Raw genomic sequence first — 21,873 nt, forward strand, 5'->3', positions numbered from 1 at the left:
GATATTTTTTTTAACACCAGAGAGTTGGACTTACTGCGAAGTGTCCTTCTGGTCAGCAAAGGGTGGGCCTAACAGGGATGGGTTAATCCTCTCCTCCATGACAAGGCAGGGTTAAAAGATCGATACATTTCCCACTGTGAGAGGAGAATCCCCTCAGTCATAGGACTTGACTTCAGCTGTACTTCGAACTCATACATTTGTAAAAAGACTTGCATGAGAACAATTGCGAACCGATAAAACCACTCTAGTCACAACCCAACATAAATGTGGCTTGCCCAAAAAAACTGGACCAAACAGATAGAAGAATGAATCATAGGACACCCTATCTCCCTAGTGGGGTACCACGTAAACGCAACACGCTGATCCCCACCCACTCAGACAGACCCAGACCAGGCAAACCTGAGCCAAGGGAGGGACTCTGGGGTCTGCCCTTTGCTGACAAGAAGGACACTTCATGGTAAGTCCAACTTTCCATTCTCAGTCAGCAGAGGGTGGAGCCAAGAGGAATGGGATGTACAATAGCAGTATCCCAAGAACAGGGTGGGAGAGTGAAGGTTACAATACCCTCTGCAACACCCGATGTCTGAAGGATGCATCCGCTGAAGCATACTTATCAATCCTATAGTGGCAGATAAAGGTGGAAGGCTTTGCTCAGGTAGCTGCTTTGGAAATATCCTCCAGAGGGGCCTGAGTGTCAATTTCCGCTGTTGTGGCCACCACCTGGACGGAGTGACACCTGGTGACAAGCTACCCTGGGACTGGTATCCTAAGACTATGCAAGCCCTAACCCAGCGGCTTTTCTATTATTTATGTATTTGTTACATTTCTATCCCACCTTTCTTCCATCATGGAACTCAAGGTGGCTACATGTGGTTCCCAGGTAGTCTCCACTCCAAGCACTGACCAGACCCAAACCTGCTTAGCTTCAGCAAGGTGGCTGCCTCATGTGCCTTCAGACTATGCCCTGGGACCAGGGCGTAGGTCCTGTTGCTACCTGTTCCCCTAAATTAAAGGAGACAAAGAGGCTGAGTGTCTGATATACACTTTGAGGGACCTATGAACATCCAGGTTGTGCCACTCCTTTTCCTTAGGATGGACTAGCTTGGGGCAGAAATCAGGTAGCACTACTTCTTGGGCCCTATGGAAACTGGTATTTACCTTTGGAATAAAGGCGGGGTCTGGTCTCAGAACTACCCTATCTGCATGGGAAGTGCAGAGACCATCCTGGAGTGAAAGGGCACCAGTCTCCCTGATCCTCCTAGCTGATGTCAGGGCCACTAGACCCACAGTTTTGATGGTTCTGGGGGATAGTTCTGATTGGCACAAAGGAAGCCTTTGTGAGAGCTCTGAGCACCAAGGTGAGGTCCCAAGTGGGAAATCAATGAACCACCGGTGGGCTTGAGGATAGGCTGACAAAAACTAGTGTGTGTCTCAATGTAGGACATTACTCAAAGCTGCTATCTGTCTTTTTAAGGTGTTGGTTGAGAGACCTTGGTCCAAGCCTGCTCTGAGGAAACTGAGCAACTCTGGAAGGACAGCAGCATTAGGGGATATTTGATGCTGTCTACATCACCTTTGGAAGGCGAGCCAAGTCATCTGGTAAATGTTGTTTGTTGAAGGCTTCCTTGATGCTAACATGGTCTTGACCGCTTCTTCCGACAGTCCAGCCCCTAACAACTGTTACTGTTCAATCTCCATGCAGTCAGCTGCAGCCATTCTGGGTCCGGATGGCAAACTGGACCATGACGTAGCAGATCCGGCTGAACTGAAAGTCTCTATGGGTGACCCACGCAGAGCTCCTGAACGTCTAAAAAACACGGTCTCTGTGGCCAATATGGAGCTAATAGTACCACCTGTGCCTTCAGCAACCTCACCTTGCACAGAACTTTGGCGAGCAAGAGAAAGGGAGGAAAAGCGTACAGTAGCCCCTGGGGCCAGGTCATAGACCTTGTGTCCACTGCCTCTGCTTGTGGATCTTGGTACATGGCAAGGTATCTCTGGGTTTTGGTGTTGGCACTGCTGGCAAATAGGTCTATCACAGGAGTCCCTTATCTTTTGGAAATCTGTTGAAAAACATTGTGATGAAGACACCATTCCTGTTGCTGAATCACCAAATGGCTCGACCAGTCCGCCTGGACGTTCAACTCCCCCTTGACGTACTCTGCCGTGAGTGATGTCAGGTGGATCTTCGCCCATGTGAGCAGTAGGTTCATCTCCTCCTGTACAGCACAGGACTGAGAATGGCCTTGATGACTTATATATGCTGTTGCTGATATGTTGTGTGTACACACCACAACATGCTTGTGGAGAAGCAAAGTCATCAAAGCCCGAATGGCTAGGTGAAGAGCTCCGAGTTCCAGACAACAGATTGGCTGCTGCATCTCGAATGTCGACCAGATCCCCTGAGCTATCTGCCCCCGATAGTGGGCTCCCTAGGCCTCCAGGCTAGCATCTGTTGTGGCTTGAACCCGAGTTGGTTCCCTGCAGGATACTCCCCTGGAGAGTTGCCAAGGGTTGAGCCACCAAGAGAAGGATCGGATCACCCGTGGCAATAGTGGCAGCATGACATATTCTCTGTGGGCAATCTGGGCCTAGTAGGGAAGCAGAGTCCACTGCAGGGGATGGGAGTGGAACCTGGCCCAAGGCACAGAGTTGATGGAGGCCATCATACCCCCCCCTGGGTGTATGATGTATGATACATCAGAGGTGGCCTCTTCTGGGTCAGGATGCAGGACTGGATCTTGACTGCCCTTTCCTGTGAAAGGAGCACTCGCTTCACTTACATGTCTATTATCATGTGCCATATTGTCTGAGAGGGGGTCAAGGGACTCTTGGTCCTGTTGGCAATGAAGCTGTGCTCGAGACATGCAATAGTAGTTGATACATGAGACAGTGCCTGCCCCGTAGTCAGTACTCTGATGACTAGATCGTCCAAATAATGGTATATGTGGACCCCTGGGTTCAGCGGTGACTCACCACTAAGACCTTGGCGAACACCTGGGGAGCTAAAGACAGGTCCAAAAGGGAGTGCCTTGAACCAGAACCAATCCTGGCCATATGTAAAGCATAGGAAGCACTGGTGTGATTCCCTGATCAGGATGTGGAGATAAGCTTCTGTGGGGTCTATTGAGGCCAGCAGATCCCCTGGAAGAATTGCCTGTGTTGTTGATCTCAGGGTCTCCATCCTGAACTTCCTCTTCCTGACGAATTGGTTGAGGAACTTGAGGTCCAGAATAGTTCTCCAGGCCCCATTCTGTTTGGGGACTGTGAAGAATATGGAAAAGACACCTGAAGGTTGCTCTACACAAGGCACCTGTTCCACATCCCCTATGTCATGTAGACGTTGTGTGGCTGCATGAACTCTGAGGTGTTTTCCCCAATTCTTGGACACTAGCGAGGGTAGAAAAGGACCATTGGGGACAGCTTGGAATTCAGGGGTATATCCCAGACATATAGTCCTGAGAACCCACCTGTCTGAACAAATTAAACTCCATTTGTGCCCAAAATCCTGCAAGTGTCCCCATCCGAGGATCCATTTGGACTTCCCCCATTCCTTATGGAAAACCAACTTAGAAGTGAGGGCTGCCAGTGGTTCATCCACAGTTGGAACCTCAGTGACTCCATGATCTCTGCAGCCAGTGAACAGAACCTCTTGTGCATTGCCAAGGAAGCCCCTTGTTTGGCAGGGTCCTTCTACTCTGCAGCTAGAATTTTGGAGAAAAACCTTGGGAAGGGGACTGTAGGCTCTGCGGGGATGTCTCTCGGAGAAACCTCAGCACATTATTGTGGTTGATCTTCAGCAGTGGTTGCCTTGGTGTGAGTAAGCAGGTGCTGCAGATTTAAAACGCTGACTGCTTTTTATTAAGAATAATGGGGAAAATGTCTTGTTTAAACAATCTTCATTATGGGGGAGTGGAGGGAGGATGATCGCCCTCTGAAATTCCCCCTCCTCCATATCTGTTCCTCCCTGGGAATGCTCACCCAGGACAGAGGCCACCTCTGAGACAGATTCTCCCACAGTAGCTGTAGCTAGAGAAGGGTGGTGGTGGTTCTGTGGACTGCGCAGCTGCACGGACAAACTCCATTTCCCTCTGCTCTCCAGCCGAATTCAGCCTTCTGGAAGGAGGGGGAGCCTTGCCTGGGGATGGCTGGCTGCTCAGCTTCTCCCCCTTCTTGGATTTCTTGTGTTTGCTGCCCCCCCCCCCCGGTGGTACCTGGTTGTGCCCCTATGTTTTGAGTGGGGGTCCGAAACTGATGAGGAAAACGAGGGTGAACATGATGACCCACTGGGTGCAGAAAAGGGGAACCTCCTCCTCCTTCTGCCATGGAGCCTTTTATGTTGTTGCTACTGTGTCCCCGCCATATGGGACACTCATCATTGATCCAGCAATCACAGCAGATCCCCTGGAAGGGCATTGCTGGGCCTCCGGTCTCTGGGAATGGGCTTGGCTACTTGCGAGCCCCTTGGGGAGGGCAGTGCAGGAGGAGAAAGAGCAGTGTGCTCTGGTAGACCAGCTTCCAAAATGGCCGCCTCACTCACCACTGAGTGAGGCAGTGAGGTTTACAGCATGTCAGCTCCCCCTCCCTCACTTAGCAACATGTCTGACTCCATCGGCGAGTCATAATGGCTTCCTCGGTCTGAACAGGCAGTGGTGGAGAGGGACAGAGTCCAATTCAGCTCACCTCCTCACCTCTGCCCAGGGAAGCCCAGGTGGGCTCCAAGAAACAGAGGGACAATTTCAACAAGCTAATCCTCCCCGCTGCTGAGTAATCGATGATAGAATGGGGGTAGAGAAAGCAGATTGTCTTTGCTTTCTTTTTCTGGGTTTTTTTTTTAATCTCTTTTTAAAATCAGCTGTCGCTGAGGAGAAAGCTAAGCACCCTACTGTTCCCTACAAGGCAGAGCAAAAGGCTTCTCCTCTAACAGTGGGAACTGTATCAGTCTTTTAGCCCTGCCATCTCATGGATGAGAGGATTAATCCATTCCTGTCAGCTCCACCCTCCCACTTACAGAGAAGTTTGCATTTTAATTCATGTGTATTTTTGTGCACATTTCTCCGAATGTATGCATTTTTTGCAAACAATTTGCCTAACATCATGCATTTTAAATTTATTTTCACTAATATACACATTTTTGTGTGCATTTACCCCTGATGTACACATTTTAGTATGCATTTTTGATTAGAGAAATCAATTGTGAAATTCAGAGAAGTGCGAACTTTGAAGGATAACTGAGTTTTGGTTTGCATATTGATTTGAAAGTGCAAAATTAAGTAAGTTACCATTAAAATGCAAGCCAAATGAATTTCTCCCCATCCCTATCCATAACTGCACCTAAAATCTGCTGACTAACTGGCCACCTCAACTTGCTTTATGGTACAGCAGCCTTTGACAATGGAAGCTACATGATACCTTTGGCAGGGGATATGGTTACATGGACACCTGTCTGCAGGGAAGAAGCTGGGAACAGCCATTCTCTTTTGTATCCAGCCCAGTAGGCAATATGTTACTGCAGGAGAAATGGTGGCATTCACAATTAGTCTGAATCTATTCTCTCTGTAGATCTAATACTATGACTCAAAGCTTTTCATTGGCTGCAGTGAATTTTCTGGTCCGAATAAACAACTGTCTAAAGGACAATTAAGACTGTAATCCTAAACACACAACGAAATAAGCCCTATTGGACATAGTGGGATTTACTTCTGAGTAGGGCTTCAGTGTTTAATCAATTAATTAGGTAGATTAGTCAATTTGAAAAAGATTAATTGACTAAAATATTAACTCACATTAACTGGGCAGCGGTTTGTTTTTTAAATATTATTTTAATAACACTGCTGGTAATACCAGGTGAGAAGCACATTCTTAAAAGAGGCATTCTCCCTTCTCTCTCACATAGGACAAATGTGCCTTCTAACATGATTCCTCTTACAACACATCTGAAATCAAAGGAAGTATGTTTCAGAAGTATTGTTTTACCCTCATGCAAATATATATAAATGAAATGAATATTTTATTCAATTAATTGACTAAAACTCATAAATTAATCAGTTACAAGTCTTTAACTGGGTGGCACCATTATGTCTACTGAAACATGCATAGGACTGCCCTGTAAATAAGCTATTTCCTGCATGAAGCAAGCTTTACCTACCCTCTTAAGGTCTTCAGTGTCAGGTACAAAACCAGTGAGCATGGAGATATCAATTATGGACATTGTGGCATTAATGTCACCAAGGTATCTAGAATGAGGATAGAAGAAAAAGGTGACAGGAATTTACTTTTATGTTGTAAACCACTCTGGGGTTTTATTTAAAAAAAAATCAAAAGCGGTATAGAAATTCTCTGAAATAAAAATAAATAAAATTAATAGCTTAGAAATTGATCTGACTTGAGTTACATTAGCTTATCATATTAATGCTATTATAGTAAACTAATTCCCCAAGTCGGCTGGTTGAGGGAGCATTGAGGGTTGGAGAGGGAAGAATGCAACACACCTAATTTTTCTGATGCCTTATGGCACAATCCTATGCAGTTTTAGACAGAAATAAGTCCTACAACTCCCAGCATCCCCCAGCCAGTCATGCTGTATGGGAAATGCTGGGAGCTGTAGGACATATTTCTGTCTAAACATGCACAGGATTGCACCCTTGGTCATTTAGGTCAGTGCAAATGTCTAAAAAAGGATTCAGTGGGGATTTCCACAATCCAGACTGGCCTGCACCCCTAAACTGAAATTCACTTGAAAGAGGAAGTGCTGTTGAAAGCCAGTCTTGGAGGATACCTACTGGCTAGCTTCTATGACATCACTAACACATCTCTCCCCACAATCTCCAGAATAGTTATGCAACTGTTTGTGAATCTGGGGGGGGGGGGGGGTTAGGTAAAGGATGTAAAGGATGTATGAATAAGCAAACATGTGTTACTTTTTTTTTAAGTGGTCAGTCCACCTGATGTATGAGGAGAGGAACCAGGCTGAGGAGCCAGCATTCAACCTGATGGTATGTCTTGCACAGTACAACTTGTGAACCTGGGGTCATACCATGGGCAAAAAAACCCTGCTGTGGCTTCATTTAAAATTCTGCACCTATCTTAACCCTCACTTTCATCCTCCATCAACACATTGGGTGTATATTACCCCTTGCCTTTTCCTCTGGTACACCTTTGAGGAAGAGATTGGAAGCCTCCACTGTCATTTTGGATTAATTGCAGTTTAATATTACACCCAAACCCTAAACTGTGGTTAATCTTAGCTATGGTGTGTTGAAACAAGCCAGCTTCTTAACACATAGTCTGAAGCTGGTTTGTTTCAAATAAACCATAGGTAATATTTACCACAGTTTGTCAGGTCTGGACAGTATGACAAGCTAAAGTTAATCAAAAACAATAGTGAAAGCTTCCAAACTATTTCTTATGCCCGTGCCAGAAGAGGAGAGGGGAGGGGAGGGGAGGGGAGGAGGGTGCATGCACAGGCTTATTTCTGTCACAATAAACCATGGTTGGACTAAGATTCTCCAGGCCAACTAGATGTAAGCCTGTGCACACAGATGTACATACAATAGATATGATCCTTTAACATCTTCAGTAGAAACCTTTGAGCTTCAAATGCTATGATTTGATTTCTTCTAGTGCAGGGTAGAAGTGGGGAATATTCAACTGCCATGCAAATCTACTGATAAGCTCGGAAACTGGAGACACTTTTGGCAAATCTTGTCTAAACTTCTTTCATGTAAAACAACATTTTCCTCTTCTCCCTCTTCCTCTTTTCCCATTGTTATACTGATCTCCATTTATGACTCCAAAATATTCTTCTCACCTGGTGCAGATTTTGATCTTGATTGCTCCCAGAGCTTCCTTTATCTGCTTACTACCTAGAAATGGTTTAAGAAAAAAACACACCTCTTTATATGATTTCCATGCAGCATGCATTTTTAGGATGTTTTAAAGAAGAGTAACAGGCTCAGTAACAGTTCAATGGCACTGATGTTTCTAAAAAAAGGATTCATCTATACCCTCCATCTCTGGCCTGCCCTCTAAAAGGACACTTCTAGAAGGAAGCCATGCCAGTGTACCTTATAAACAGAAGACCAGCACATTTTAATCCAACACTGGATTGGCTTCCCTGATCCTTATTTGGCAAGCCATAGCTCTCTGCCTCCACCTTTTCTTGTTCTGTCACTATTATTGGGAATATTCAGTGTTACAGGAATAGTATACTAATCAAGCCTTCTTCTTTTTGTAAACATGTATGGTATAATAAAGCTTGGGATGTTCATTCTTTTTGATATCTATTTTTTATTTTTAAAAAGAAAGAAAAACAAAACACAACAACAATACATATACACTAAATTATCTCTTAAGATTATAAGATATCTACCTTTGGCTCCCCTTACACAACAAATTATTATTAGTATTAGTAGTAGTAGTAGTAGTAGTAGTATTCTCTAGTTCTTGTCTTAGTTGTATATCATACATTGAGTTCACAGACATTATCTCATTTCTCCTAATTTTAACAACAACAGAAATAAGAGAATCAACCATCTCATAGTTCAAAATCCACGTACATAGATATCATTTTTCTCTATTTCCTGTACAAATTCTATAAAAGGTTTCCAATCTAACATAAATTTAGTTGTTGACCCTTGTTCATTCTCATTCTTGTTCATGCAGTGAACTAATTTTCCCACTTTGTAAGAGTATGGTGTAAAATCTACTATTTGTGCTGTACACCTCTACAAAAGATCCCGATATTTCCAGGTTTGTTGGCATACATGTACACATGTATAGTCATGTGCATGTGTGAAACAGGATATCTGGTTACAACGCCCACTGCTCAGACTTACTCAACTGGAGTTCTTCAACAGAAACCCGCAGATCAAAATTCTTGCACTTAGTTGTCTCCTCCTGTAACTGTGCATGATACACAGTCATGATGGTCATAGTTCCTTCTCCTTCACCTTCTGCTTTCACAGTGAAATCTTCATTCCACTTGGTCTGGAAAGCAACCAGAACCAGGATTAGAGCTGATCTTGAAAGGGGGTTGATTTCGATATTTTCACCAGCATCAAGTGGGGAGACACGCACGCGCGCGTGCGCGCGCGCGTTCAGTGATTTTTTGAGGATTTATGGGAACGTGGAGGAAAATGTTTGCCTATTAAGGAAACAGCACCTTCCCCTCTATTGGGCTTATCTGTTTTCATGTGGGCAAATTCGGGGAGAAATATTGCTAAGCCCACTCCCCACAAGGCTTCTGACCCAAAACCTGACAGGGGTGAACATTCAGTGCTGCCCCTAGTTACCATGCTTATATTGGATTATTTTAATATTATTTAGTGTGTATGGTGAAAATGACAAGAAAGCTTCCATATCAGGTACAAAATATTCCCCAAATCCCCATCACTTTCCAGCTCAAGCTGTCCTAAGAATTTGATTGAAGAATGGTTTATTATTATTATTATTATTATTATTATTATTATTATATTTATACCCCGCCTTTTCCCCAGTACTGGGACACAAGGCAGCTTACATACATTAAAACATATACAATTAAAACATATGAAAATATACAAAAGTTAAAAAATAATTAAACAACAATACAATTAAAATTATACTAAAAACATTAAAATGGCATTTTAAAACAGCATTTTAAAACGGCATTTTAGCAGCTTACCCCCACGTTCCAGCTATGTCCCAAATGCCTGCTGAAATAAGAATGTTTTAGCCTGCCTCTGGAACACATCAAGGAGGAAGCCATCCTAGCCTCCCTGAGAAGGGTGTTCCACAGCCGTGGGGCAGCCACTGAGAAGGCCCTCTCCTGGGTTCCCACTAAACGTGCCTGTGACAGTGGTGGGACTGAGAGAAGGGCCTCCCCAGAGGATCTCAGGACATGGGCAGGTTCATAAGGGAGGATACGGTCTTTCAGATAACCTGGACTGGAGCCAAATAGGGCTTTATAGGTCATAGCCAGCACTTTGAATTGTGCCTGGAAACAGACTGGAAGCCAGTGAAGCTATTTTAACTGTATATAAATACCTTAAATAAACAAATAAACAATTGCCCCAAATCCTTGCCTCTGCACGCCCCATCAGAAAGTTTCAGTGCTCTTGTATAATTCCCATTTATTTAGATGTGTCTTATGTATTATAATTTTGAATATAAGATATGGAATAGGCAAATCTAGCTGTTGGCAATAGGAGAGCCACCCCAAAATGGCTGATCTCCACATGGAAGTACTCGCATGATTGCTGTAAAAAGTTTTGGTCGCTACATTGGAAACAGCCCGGCACAAGGACACCTTCTAAATGCTACGATCTTGTCAGCAGGATGCAGAGAGGAGGTTTCAGAGTGTCTGCCCCCCACCCTTGGATCTCTGCTCCTACGACAGCTCACCAAAGACCAAACATTTTGTAGATGCAGAGGAAGACTATGGCTGCAAGAGATTAAGGCTGCAATTTGAAACATACTTACTAGGGAATAAGCCCCCTTCATCACAGTGGCTGCATTCGGATGTCACTTTAAGCCATAGTGACTCAATAAGCTACTCAGAGTAGCTTATTTTTGAAATAGTACACAATGCCCCAGCACATGACCGGGCTAATAAGCTACTGTGAGTAGTTTATTAAGCTACTGTGAGAAATCCGAGTCATTCCCTCGCCCCCAGTCCTGCATGAGCAGTGGTGCTGTTTCACCCATTGACAACATTGCAGCAGCCTGTTTTAACCTTCCACAATATCCCAGTGAGAGGGGAGAGGTGTGGGGTGAAGTACAGGGGCCTAATTCAGTGCTTCCAGCATTACTCTGACAGGGGTGGTGGCTCTAAAGTGCTGGAAGTCTGCAGGATCAGGACCAAACTTCATACACAGCCACCCCTAGTCAGGAGGCACCCGACGCACCATAAAACCTTGCGTGATTACTCACAGAGGAGTGAAAATCCTGTGTGCACCAAAAGGGGGTTGCAGCTATAAAACCTTGGAGGTTTGCAGGATCAGGACCAAACTTCACACACAGCCTCCCCAAGTCAGGAGGCACCATATGCACCATTAACCCAGAGGAGGGAAAATCCCTGGTGCAACAAAAAAGGGGTAGCACAAAAACAACTTTTGGGGTTTTAAGAATCGGGACAAAACCCTCAATTGTGCATTTCCCCCTCTAGCCTGAAGAGTGAGGTTGAATGGGTCTTAAGAAGTATTGCTAATAACAAGGCAGCAGGAGATGACAGTATCCCACCTGAACTGTTTTAAATCTTGCAAGATGATGCTGTCAAGGTGATGCATGCCATATGCCAGCAAATTTGGAAAACACAAGAATGGCCAACAGATTGGAAAAAATCAACTTATATCCCCATACCAAAAAAGGGAAGCACCAAAGAATGTTCAAACTATCGAACAGTGGCACTTATTTCACATGCCAGTAAGGTAATGCTCAAGATCTTGCAAGGTAGACTCCAGCAATTCATGGAACGAGAATTGCCAGATGTACAAGCTGGGTTTCGAAGAGGCAGAGGAACTAGAGACCAAATTGGCAATATCCGCTGGATAATGGAGAAAGCCAGGGAGTTTCAGAAAAACATCTATTTCTGTCTTATTGACTATTCTAAAGCCTTTGACTGTGTGGATCATAACAAACTGTGGCAAGTTCTTGGTGGTATGGGGATACCAAGTCATCTTGTCCTGAGGTTTTGACTTTTAAAACCCTATATGGTTCCGGCCCAGCCTATCTTAAGGAGCGCCTCCAGCAACACCAGACAGGCTGCTTAACAAGATCAGCCTCAGATGGCCTTCTTTCTGTCCCATCAGCCAGGACAGCTAGACTGGTGGGGATGAAGGAGAGGGCCTTTTCTGTGGTGGCCCCCACTCTGTGGAACTCCCTCCCTAGGGAACTCCGCCATGCCCCTCTTTAATGAGTGTCCGCCATGCATTAAAAACATGGTTGTTCAGGCAGGCATTTGGGGTGGGTTAGGGTATTTTAGAAAACATTTTTATTGTAGAATTGTATTGTTTTAAACTGTTTTATTATATGCTGTACATCGCCCAGAGTGGCTGAATGACCAGCCAGATGGGCGATTAATAAATTTAATAAATAATAATAATAAAATAAATAATCTGTATAACGACCAAGTAGCAACAGTAAGAACAGACCACGGAACCATGGACTGGTTTAAGATTGGGAAAGGAGTACGGCAAGGTTGTATACTCTCACCCTACCCATTCAACCTGTACGCAGAACACATCATGCGACGGGCTGGGCTTGATGAAGCCGAGGCTGGAGTTAAAATCGCTGGAAGAAACATTAACCATCTCAGATATGCAGATGATACCACTTTGATGGCTGAAAGCGAGGAGGAGCTGAGGAACCTCATGACGAAGGTGAAAAAAGAAAGTGCAAAAGCTGGGTTGCAGTTAAACCTCAAAAAAACCAAAATTATGGCAACCAGCTTGATTGATAACTGACAAATAGAGGGAGAAAATGTGGAGGCAGTGACAGACCTTGTCTTTCTAGGCGCAAAGATTACTGCAGATGCTGACTGCAGCCAGGAAATCAGAAGAAGCTTACTTCTTGGGAGGAGAGCAATGACAAATCTTGATAAAATAGTTAAGACCAGAGACATCACACTGACAACAAAGGTCTGCACAGTTAAAGCAATGGTATTCTCCGTACTAACCTATGAATGCGAGAGCTGGACCATAAGGAAGGCTGAGCGAAGGAAGATAGATGCTTTTGAACTGTGGTGCTGGAGGAAAATTCTGAGAGTGCCTTGGACTGCAAGAAGATCAAACCAGTCCATCCTCCAGGAAATAAAGCCAGACTGCTCACTTGAGGGAAGGATACTAAAGGCAAAACTGAAGTACTCTGGCCACATAATGAGAAGACAGGACACCCTGGAGAAGATGCTGCTGCTAGGGAAAGTGGAAGGTAAAAGGAAGAGGGGCCGACCAAGGGCAAGGTGGATGTATGATATTGTGGAGGTGACGGACTCGACCTTGGGGGAGCTGGGGGTGGCGACGGCCGACAGGAAGCTCTGGCATGGGCTGGTCCATGAAGTCACGAAGAGTCGGAAGTGACTGAACGAATAAACAACAACCCTCTAGCCATTGCTGGCATAGACACCTTTATTGTCCAAAATGGACAACAATAAAGTAGAGTTGCGCATTTCACACACCCCCCGACATTGCTGGCAGAGCCACTTCTGTTCGCTAAAGCGCTATAGGTCTAAAGTGAAATTGCTCAAAAGTCGTCCCCCCCCCATTGCTGGCGTGAAGCTTTTATTGCCTCAAAATAGCTAATTGCTATAGCACTTTAGCAATATAGTAGAGTTCCACATTTCACCCCACCACATTGCTGGCAGAGCCGCTTCTGTTAACATCCCTGCCCCCCAGCCATTTTGCTTATTCATGGAAAAGTGACCAGAGAAGGAAAAAGGGGGTAGGAGCTATAATTTCCTGAAAGTTTGCTGAATTGGGGTGAAATTGCACAGGTGCCCTCATGAGGAGCCTTCAGATGCTGTAGTGGATAATTGCACAATTTTGCTTTTTCATGGAAAAGTGTGCATAACAGGAAAAAGGGAGTAGAAGCTATAATTTCCTGACAGTTTGCTGGAATGGGGCAAAATTGCACAGGTGGGGTGCCTTCACAGGGAGCCTCCAGATGTTGTAGTGGATTATTGCAGAACTGCACTTCTTCATGGAAAAGTGGACAGTTCTTTCCTTATTCCCTTATTTTCTCCTATTTCCCAAGTCACACAGTTTCAAAGTAGCGATCAGGGAAGCCTGTCATTGTGTAACCGCTATAGCAGGGTAGCGGGATAGCATGAGGCTGTCATTACTCAGAGAAAGTTGTCATTTTGTAACTTCGGCATAGTATCAGGGAAGCCTGTGCTTATTTGGCTGCAGTTGTCCCTGAGTTGCTTGTCAGATCTCAGAAAAAGGGCTGTGCAGGCTGGAGCAGAGTGGCCACAACAGTTTTGTTTGCTCTTGCCAGGCGACTCTGTAGGTGACTGGAATAAGTCACGCTGAGCACCAGATGACATGATAATCCATGCTGGGTTGAATAACCCTTACTGCAGACCATGGGTTATCAGAGTCGCTTATTTCGGCCAAATAAGCCAACAGGGATTTAAAAATTCCCGACAGATGACACGATAACTAACAACAGATTTAATAAGCCATGATGGCTTATTTAACCCATTGTGGGTTATCGTGTTGTCCGAACCCAGTCAGTGAGACTTACTCCCAAATAAACATACTGAGGAGTGCACCGTAAGCCATTAAAATCACATCATAAACAGCAATTTAGGCTTTTGTGTTTCCTGCCCTAAACCCTCTTAAAAGAGTGTGTTCAAAAGCAAAACAAATAATAATGCATAAAATTACACAAAGAAATATCATACCTCTGCTGTTCTGGCTAACAGGGTGTTGCTATCATCAATTCTGAAAGTGACTGGACTAGAACGTCGTGGCAATAGCAGAGAGATGTCCATGACCTGGCCCTTGGGTGGTGGCACTTCAATCTTGTACTGGGCTATAGCTTGGAACACCATGATGGTTGACTGGAATGGCAGGAGGAAAAGGGAGTAAGAAAGTAACACTTTTTTCTAAATTTGGTTCTTAGTGTGGAGGAATTGAAGGTCTGGTGACAGGAGGAGGAGAACCAGGGAAATGCGCACTGAAAACAGCTCCACACTTTATGCAGTGAACATATTTACTATAGGTATATTGGTGAGGCACTGGTATTTCCTATTTATGTGAGTTCCTACACACTTTAGGTATCTATTTAGCAGATACCTAAAGTGTGGATGATATTCACACATCTACCCACGCTTCATTACCCATCTACCCATCTACATATGTCTGGGTACCCTGGTTCAGTGGGGGTTTTTCACACATGTTTTCTGCATGCATGTGCACATGCAGAAAACACGTTTACTGCATAAAATGCAGAGCTGGCCTGAGTACAGGAATATTTTGGTGGCCTTGGGAAGCTGGTCCTTATCCCAAAGTATGAATAGGATTGGGCTGACCCAAATTCAGTCTCTGATCCTAGAAGGGCTGTCCTCGAATTATACTATAAAATTAATATGACCCATTTTTAACCTACCTATAGGTTAATGTGGCTCATTTTTAACCTGCGAGTCACTCATGCAGCCTCCTTTCATGCTTTCCAAAAAAGTACAAGCTAGTTTGCAGTTCATATGCTGCAAGAGTGCTGGCAGGGCTTGTCTTGAATTGAGTTTTGTACAGCCATCTAACCAATTTCGACACTTTAGAAATATTAAAACAATGACATGACAATGCTGCAGAGAAGGAAAGAAAGCCCATTCACTACAAGGACTGATCCGGATGTCTTGGTGCATTGTTACTGATCTTGGCTTGGTGTGCCCAACATCTTTGTGGGACAATTCAACTCTGCGTCTGTTCAAGTTTGTCTTATGAGTAGCAGTAGAGGAGGCTTCCTCAGTTCCCTATAGACAGATTTCTACAGGCTGTTGAGTTTTAAGTAGTTCAGCTTAGGGTGACTGCTCTTCAGAAGCCACTGCAAAAAAATCTGCAGTTAAAGACAGTAAAGTAAACCCTCACCTGGGTATGTCCATATGTCGCTCCATAATAGTTCCGCCCTATCAGCCATTGGGCTACAGGACCAGCATGATCAAACTTCTTCATTTTCACTAAGGCCAGTAGAGCATAGGAAGTACCTTCAATGGTAACAGTACCATCACTCTTATCTTCCCACCGATTTCTGTCTAAATACCAGCAGACAACCAACTGATTAGAACATATAAGCACATTATTCTAAGCAGCCACACCTCCCATCTCATTCCTGTCCATTTCCTTTATCAATCTACTGTAATGGATAATAAGCTAAATACTGGCTAATATCCATCTATTGCCTGCAAGACCTGCCTCCAGCCATTGTCTGAATCCTTGTGATGTCAGGACATGTCCCCGAACATTGCTATGGGGAAAGATTAATCAGTCACAGAATGTTGATAACCAGTGAAGTGGTTATCCCTGTCCTCAAGGAGTTTACAGTCTAAAAGAGACAGTGGGAGAAACAACAGCAGGAGGCAAAGGAGAAACAAGTGGAGGACAGGGATGAATGTGGGCAAATGCAGTTACACTTGGTTACAGTTTGGAATTAGGAGGATTATTGGAAGGCCACATGGAAAGGCTGGGTTCTGAGTTCTTGGAAATGAGAGAGGTGGTAGCATATATACCTGTTCAGGGAAAGTGTTCCATATATAAGGGAAAGAAAAGGAAAACGGGTGGAGTCATGATAGACAGCAAGAGATCTTTGAGCAGCTGAGGGCAGCAGAGCTGGAGAAGCGGAGATTACAAGCAGGGAGATAATGAGTAAACTAGCAAGGAAAGGTGGGGTGGGGCAAGAGCATGGAGAGAAGGAGATGACAAACCAGTGAAGGGATCTGACAAAGGGCATCACATGGTCTGAGTGATGAGGGACGTGAATTATTTGGCAGTGGAGTTCTGGATACAGGTGAGAAGTCTGAGGTATGGGAAAGGAAGACCAAGGAGAAGAGGGCTGCAGTCATCAAGGCAGGAGGGGATTGCAATGATTTTGTGTCCATGGATATATACCACAGGTATCAAAAAAAGATTTTAATCTACACAGTCAGTTATCTGTTTGTAAAGCAGTCTGAGGTTTTCCTCTACTTTGTGATGTCAGGGCATATCCACAAATTACCAATTTCTAAGAAACGGTTTACTAGTGTCTTATATAACGGAATGTCTGTACATTATAAACTATCAGTATAAGGATCATAGTGTGACCAGACTTTTAACTGATAGGACAGAAAGGAATGGGTGGGGTTTGTTGGTTTTTTTTTTTTTGCAGTGTTGTACAAGAAGCAGTGTTACAACATGATCCTTGCAAGAAACAAAATGTCAATTTGTCTGAGGGAAGAACCTCACAATGGATGGGGTAGCTGTCCTCAGGGTCACACATGCTCTCTCCAAGCTTGCTGCATTGGTCTCTCATTCTGTTCTGTCCATGAATTGCTTGTGCTCAAAAATGTGATTCTATTTTTACTGCATTCAATGGGCTGCCAATAAATTTCCTGTGGATGCTCTCATGAGTACCCTTTCATTGTTCCGCAGTCCTACTAGGGCTAAAGCATAGGACTGTGTCCCAGAGCCCATTGTGCTGTTACTGAGGATTCCAGAGTGTATTCTCACTTCCTGCAGGTAGTCAGCTCTGTTTATTTAGTACAGATATCTAGGCCTTACACCTATTATGTTCAAGCTTGTTGCATTTGTTTCTCATTCTGTTCTTAACATGAAGTGCCTGCCCTCAAAAGATTATATTTTTACTATATTCAATGAACTGTTGACAAATTTACCTGTGGCTGCTCTCATGAGTACATTTTCATCATTCAGCACCCCTGCTAGAGTTAAAGCATAGGACGTGAGGGCCACCGTGTAAGGGTTTTGTAGCTTTTCATAGCTTCTCCTTAAATAGTTACTTGCTTTGGTGATGCTGGACTCTAAACTCTGGATAATAAAAGCATGGCATTTATATATTAAGAATGCTTAGGGAACAAGCTCAAGTGCTAAAAATAATAATTCTAGCATGAAATCTACAGCCAAATGGGCAGAGGAGTCTCTTATATCAGGGACACCAAAAGGACAACTTCCCCCTTCTTTCATTGTACAAAACACCTCTGTCTTGGAAATATCCTATCCCCAAACAGAAATAAGACCGAAGAAAGCGACTTCACAGAGTCTGCTTCATTTGCATATATCTACTGAGACTGCTAAGATAGTTGATGATAAACCAGAGAATGTGACATTTGGCATCAGACAAAATGCACCCACACTCAAATGTGTGGGATTGTCAGGACTGAAGGACTGGAAGCAGAGCAGGCTCTGGTCAGGCAAGCAGTCAAGCCTGCAAACTGATAAACAGGTGGGCAGCCAAACTGCTAAGTTGTGACATAAACTTTTGGTGTTTCCAGATGGAGGGCTCCTAGTGCTACAAAACAAAAGGCATTGTGCACCTATTCCATCTTTCCATCCTTATTAGATTGCTTTCTGGTAAGAAAAAAGACAAAAGTGGAAGGATTACAAATGTAAGCCTTTGTGGTTTGAACCCCATGTAAAATTCCATGAAGAAAACAGGGCGATTACACAATAAAAGCCTTGTTTCAGAGCCTCCTTTGTACCACAGTTCTCAGTGGGAGCCCTTGAAAACCAGATCAGCCTGCTCTGCATAGCACCACTTGGGTCGAGTTTACTGGTCATGCTACATGGTGGTAGAATGCTGGGAACCATTTCCCTCCGCCCCTCAGAGGAGATTTGGAGGACACGTGTGTGGGTAGGGGGGGACTGCAGTGGGAGAGGAGAGAACGCAGAAGTCCCATTCTGCCAGTGGTATCTGCTCCATGGGCACAGTGATGAAGCTGGATCTAGCCCATTATCAGCTGAAGAATCAGTGTCTCTCTCTTCTATGAGATATATTATGAACTCTGCTAAGACTAGAATCACATCCAGGGATAGTATCCAATGGAGCTGGTCTCATCACATTTTGTTGTATAAATTGCCCCTACTTCTTGTGCAATGGCAATTTAGTGCTTCGGGGGAAATCTGAAATAAGTGGAAACACTTGTTTCTCGAAGGGGCAGGCCAGTGGGGCTTGCATAAGGAAGCTTTGCTGATGTGCCCCCTTCCAGAAATGAGCATTTCCGCTTATTTGAGGACTTGCTCTTGGAAGCGCTAAATTGCCGTTGTGCAAGTGGTAGAGACCGCTTATGTAACAGAACAGGCAGGGCTGGCTGTGCGCAGAACAAAAGCAGCAGTGGGGCCCATGCATGGACAGGGTAGTAAGTTAGTATAAGCATTAACTTAGTAAACTTTTATTCTGTTGAAAGAAAAATCCAGGTTGCATGATTTTATTTTTCTTATTGTCGCTAAAATACCATGCATTGGGTCCAGACTCAGACTCTCTTCACACCTGGCATTTTATTCCACTACAAACCGTTCCTTTTGATTCCAGTTCCTTTCCAGGATTTACACAATGGCCCTGTATACAGGCATCTCTCATAGCACGTCCCTCCGCATTATATCTTTGCATGGCTGGGCTGAGCTGCACGGAACAATCAGGACAGAAGGGGGCTGCTGGCTCCATAGCCCCTCCCCTGATCATTGGTTGCTGTAACATGATTGATGGCTGTGCCCCATCCCTCCTCCATAGCAGGAGGGGAGTCGGAAGTGATCTCGATAGAGGGCTATGGGAGCTGGTCCCCTCCTTCCTTCGAGGGGGATAGAGTCTTCTCGGTGGCTTACCCCGAGGTTGCTTGCGCTGCTAGTCCTTCTCTGCTAAAAATGTTAGTGTGTGATGGAATTAAATGCACTATATTGCTTGCACTACTGAGTTTGAAGGGTATACTGATTTCCGGGTTCCCAACTACAGAAGTAAGAAATCCACAAACTGCCTTGTCAATGCGCCAAGCCATCCCTAGCAGCCCACCCCCAGGTGACCGCTTCACGGGGGACACCTTCTTCATTAGATTCAGCTTGCTTCCCCCACCCCCCATGCTGTTGTTGCCTTTCCCCTTTATTCTGGCTTCCCAATGACCCTGCAAAGGGGGCTAGGAGAAGAGATAGTGGCTGGCTAGATGGGAGGGAGTACTACAGAAAACCTCCTCAGCATTACTGCCTTATCTAAAACAACTCTACACCACAAAAGGAAGGTATTAAAAATGACCTTTCCAAGCTCTGCATGATGAATAGGAATGTCAGAGAATTCCGCCATGGACTCCAGTGAGGCCAGATTCTTTAGAATCCAGCCCCCCAGAATCCGTGGCGGAACAGCCTTCTGCCCCCCGCCTCCCCATGGAATCCTCCTGGGACGGAGCTTATCTGGGGCGAAGGCGGCGGCAGCAGCTCTGGCAGCGGCGGCTCCAGCTGGTCTCCTAGCTGGCCGCTGCTGGGCTGCTGCGGCTGCAAATGGCGGCTGTCGTAGTGGCCACCATTTGTGTGCTTGCAGGCAGCTGTGATAGGCTACGTAAGTATTTACGTAGCCTATCACGGCAAAGAGCAGGGATGCAAATGGCGGCCGCTACGCCATTTGTGCCCCTGCTCTTTGCCATGATAGGCTACGTAAATACTTACATAGCGGCTGCCATTTGCGTGGCTGCCTTTACCGTGATAGGCTATGTAAATACTTATGTAGCCTATCACGGCAAAGAGTAGGGGTGCAAATGGCGTAGCGGCCGCCATTTGCATCCTGGCTTTAGCCATGATAGGCTACGTAAATATTTACGTAGCCTATCACAGGCTACTGTAGGGACGCAAATGGCGTCCCCTACACAGGACGCCATTTGCATCCGCACCAGCCCGGCAGCGGCTGGAGGCCCCGCTGTGGATTGGCCGCGGAGTAGAGCTGGCTGGGCAGGATTCCGGGGTGGAGGACAGGATCGCCTCCCCTCCCAGCGGATGCCCCAACTGGAACCAGGTAAGGGATTTGTACATCCCTAATGATGAACTTATTCAGAGGAGGAGGAACGGCGCTTCTAATACCCGTTGAAATCCTAACTGTCAAGCCTTTCTCCTGCGTGGCTGAGAAGGGAGACTCCCCCATCCACCCTGGGAGGAAAGAAGCCCATCAAACTGGTGAGCAAAAGGGAAAAGAAGCAGTCAGTGAAGTCAATGGGAGGGGGAGATGCCAAGTAAATGCACTGAAGGGGATGCACTCCTGTGCATACCTACTCAGAAGCAAGCCACACAGAGTTCAATGGCACTTACTCCCCGGAAAGGAAAGCCTTACAGCCAATGAGTTTACTCAGAAGTAAGCATTGCTGTGTTCAAGGGGATCTTGGAGCCAGTAGTGCAATAGGAGAGAGGCAGAAACAGTCACTGGAAGCCTGGTCAGTGACCTGCCCCGCTTCCCACCAATTTGTTGTCATGACAGTGTTATTCAACACCAACCAGCAACACCCCCTAGCACACACCCACACAAAGTGGGACAAAGCGCTAAAGGGGAAATACACAGGGAGGAAATGGCGATTTCAGTCGCAAGCACAGAAAATGCTGGGTTTTCTCCATTCTCAGATAACACAGAAAGAGGTAGTGGAAGTTGTGAGATAGCAGCAGGAGAGCAGCGGCGTCATGTAAAGCTCCAGAGAAAACCAATGATTAAAGAGGAACAATCCTGCTAAAAAACTCAGGTGTGAAGTGAGCCTTAGTCGTTCTTAAGAGTAGACCCATTTATATAGCTGGGACTTACGTTAGTGAAGATTAACTTGAATCTCATTGATTTAAATGGATCTACTTGAAGGATGATTAGGCCATGATCCAACCCATGTCCATTGATCACAATACTGTGATCACAATGGGTGCCCAGACAGCACGTTGCCCCTTCTGCTTCTGAGGGGGAGAGTGTATAAAACTTTCCACAGAAAAAGGCTCTGGAAAACTTTGGTTTTCTCACCACATAGCTCATCCCTCCTTCTTTCTGAGAGAAGTGTGTGTGTGGAGTGGGGGTGGGGGTGGGGTGGGGGTGTCCAATAATCTCCACAGAAATATAGTGCTGGGTTTCTCTCTAGAAGCGTTTTTTTTGGTGTGTTTCTGTTTCTGAGGGGGAGGGGAGGTCTGGCACAGTTAACCTCTTGATATATTGAGGTAAAACCACTTCAAGTTGTGCCAACATGAGGTAGCTGGAATGGTTCAGGGATCATATGGGTCTAAAGTGCATCCCAGAGGTGCTTTTAAATTAAAAAAAAACTATGAGAGATCTTGTTCATTAATCTTCTTCATCACATTTAGTTTGGACATTAGGGGCTATTAGAAGCCAGGTCCCTTGCCAACACTACAGGGGAAAAATTAGCACTTAGGTAACACACTAATGAAAGGCCACACTGAAATGAATTGG

General features: G+C 45.1%; 1 protein-coding gene across 1 annotated transcript in view; it reads right to left on the reverse strand.

Annotated features, from left to right (window-relative positions):
- The window catches only part of LOC146353171 (A.superbus venom factor 1-like), a 131,629-nt gene that overhangs the window by 21,391 nt on the left and 88,365 nt on the right, over window positions 1-21,873 (reverse strand). The window contains exons 28-33 of the mRNA XM_084835878.1: window positions 17,345-17,495; window positions 15,567-15,730; window positions 14,381-14,539; window positions 8,838-8,988; window positions 7,811-7,865; window positions 6,149-6,236 (exon numbers count right to left, since the gene is read on the reverse strand). Coding sequence (XP_084692004.1) covers window positions 6,149-6,236; window positions 7,811-7,865; window positions 8,838-8,988; window positions 14,381-14,539; window positions 15,567-15,730; window positions 17,345-17,495 — 768 coding nt within the window. The remainder of the gene's footprint in view (window positions 1-6,148; window positions 6,237-7,810; window positions 7,866-8,837; window positions 8,989-14,380; window positions 14,540-15,566; window positions 15,731-17,344; window positions 17,496-21,873) is intronic.

The sequence above is a fragment of the Heloderma suspectum genome, chromosome 2, assembly GCF_057233095.1.
Source record: "Heloderma suspectum isolate Gila_16-S chromosome 2, 16-S_ref, whole genome shotgun sequence".
In the NCBI taxonomy this organism is placed as follows: Eukaryota; Metazoa; Chordata; class Lepidosauria; order Squamata; family Helodermatidae; genus Heloderma; species Heloderma suspectum.